Raw genomic sequence first — 1,654 nt, forward strand, 5'->3', positions numbered from 1 at the left:
GCAGGACGGCGGTGCCGCCAACGCACGCACCCACCGTGCCGCCCGATGTGTCGCAGACAATGTTCCTTCTTCGGCCCCGCTCCCATCACCATCTCCATGCGGGAGCCTGCCCGGGAACCGATGAGCCCGCGAGGGTACGACGCTCCGCCCTCTCCCCGCTCCAGGCGCGCTGAGCTGTAGAACGACTGCTCCCTTCGTGCCCGTCCCGCGTCCCGCGTTCACGTCTGTCTGTGCGACCGCCCGTCCGGCTCGTTCTGCGCGCGCGCCGCCGTGCTGCGCTCCAGCAACCGCAGCGGCCGCCCACCCACGCGGTGCGCCTCGCCTGTGCTCCCTAGATGACGGTGTGCCGCAGCTCCAGTGCGCGCGACGGTGTGCCGCAGCTCCAGTGCGCGCGACGGCGTGCGCTGCCGCCCCATGACGCGTCGCAAACTCGGCACGTTCTCGTACGCGTCTGCCCGCGACACGCCCGCGACTGACCGGGATGTTCGCTGTGCATGCCGCCGGACGTTGTCCTCTACACCCGCGGCAGTCGATGGCGGCCGTGGCCTCGGCAGCAGGACCATCCACGCCTCTGAACGGCGCGTACTGCGCGTCTGTCGCAGGCCCGGAGCGGCAACACCGCTAACGGCGTGCACGAGCATCCCGTGGCAGCGCGACTGACACCGGAATGCTCGCAGCAATAGCGCAAGACAGAGGAGACGCACGCTGGACCCACCGAGGAGCTTAAACACCTGCCCAGGCTGCGGAGACAGCGTCTGCGTGGACACGTTCGGACGCCGCTGAAGGGGCCGTTGCGGGATGAGCCTAGACGGAGAGCACCACCGGCCGCGTTCGTCCGCGACGTCGGCTGGGGGAGTGGAAGCCTGGGGAACGAGCCGCGCGTGGACTGTTCGACCGACCGCGCATGGCAGCGCCGTGTTGTGGGCCGGCATACAGAGGACGACCAGCACGCCATGCAGCGCGAGAGGGGCAAGCAGACTCGCCGCCCGCGCAAGACGAGGGAGGGAGGTATAGCATCAAGATGGTCGCCGTGGTACGTGGTTGCCGTGCCCTACCTGTGGCTCCCGGTAACGTTTTCCTGCATGTGTACGTCAGATTCCTACCATTTGCAGATCTCCCGCGACCTGACGCGTGCAGCCCGCAGCCCGGCACTACGTCCGCGCGCTGGACGCACGAGGATCCAGCGAAAGCGCGATGAGCTGCAGCAGACGCAGGGACGACTTGCGGGGCCTGACGAGCATCACATATGCGACGTCCCGCGGCGCGCTGCCGACGATGCCCATGCCCGTGTCCCAGATCGACGCCGCCTTCTCATCGCGCCGCGCATGATCATGCACAGGCTGTCCCGGCTCCACGAACGGCGACTCGTCTGCGCGCGATGCCCCGTGCCGAGGATCACCAGGAGGCCACAGATGCCGTCGCGTTGAGCGGGCAGACCGGAAGACGGACGCGCGGCGTGCGTAGCGGTCGTTTGTTGTCTGGTGTCCTGCACGGGCGCAGCGGGCGAGTCGTAGAGCGGGCGGGCAGGACCAGGAGGGGGAGGCCGTCTAGTGGTGGACTGCATGCAGTGAGCGCGCTGGGGATGGTGTCTCAACGTGACGACGTCAGCGGGGGCGCGGGTGCCTCGAAGGGCTTATGCTACAAGCAGGACAGT

General features: G+C 68.5%; 1 protein-coding gene across 1 annotated transcript; it reads right to left on the reverse strand.

Moving 5' to 3' along the window:
• Positions 1 to 218: 218 nt before the first annotated feature.
• On the reverse strand, positions 219 to 1,564 carry POSPLADRAFT_1063732 (hypothetical protein; the record flags this gene model as incomplete). The annotated part of the gene is made up of 3 exons (XM_024481712.1): positions 219 to 886; positions 1,175 to 1,369; positions 1,438 to 1,564. 3 exons carry the CDS (start codon positions 1,562 to 1,564, stop codon positions 219 to 221), a joined length of 990 nt encoding a protein of 329 aa, XP_024332494.1.
• Between the last annotated feature and the right edge of the window lie 90 nt (positions 1,565 to 1,654).

This window comes from Postia placenta (assembly GCF_002117355.1).
Source record: "Postia placenta MAD-698-R-SB12 unplaced genomic scaffold POSPLAscaffold_520, whole genome shotgun sequence".
NCBI lineage: Eukaryota > Fungi > Basidiomycota > Agaricomycetes > Polyporales > Adustoporiaceae > Rhodonia > Rhodonia placenta.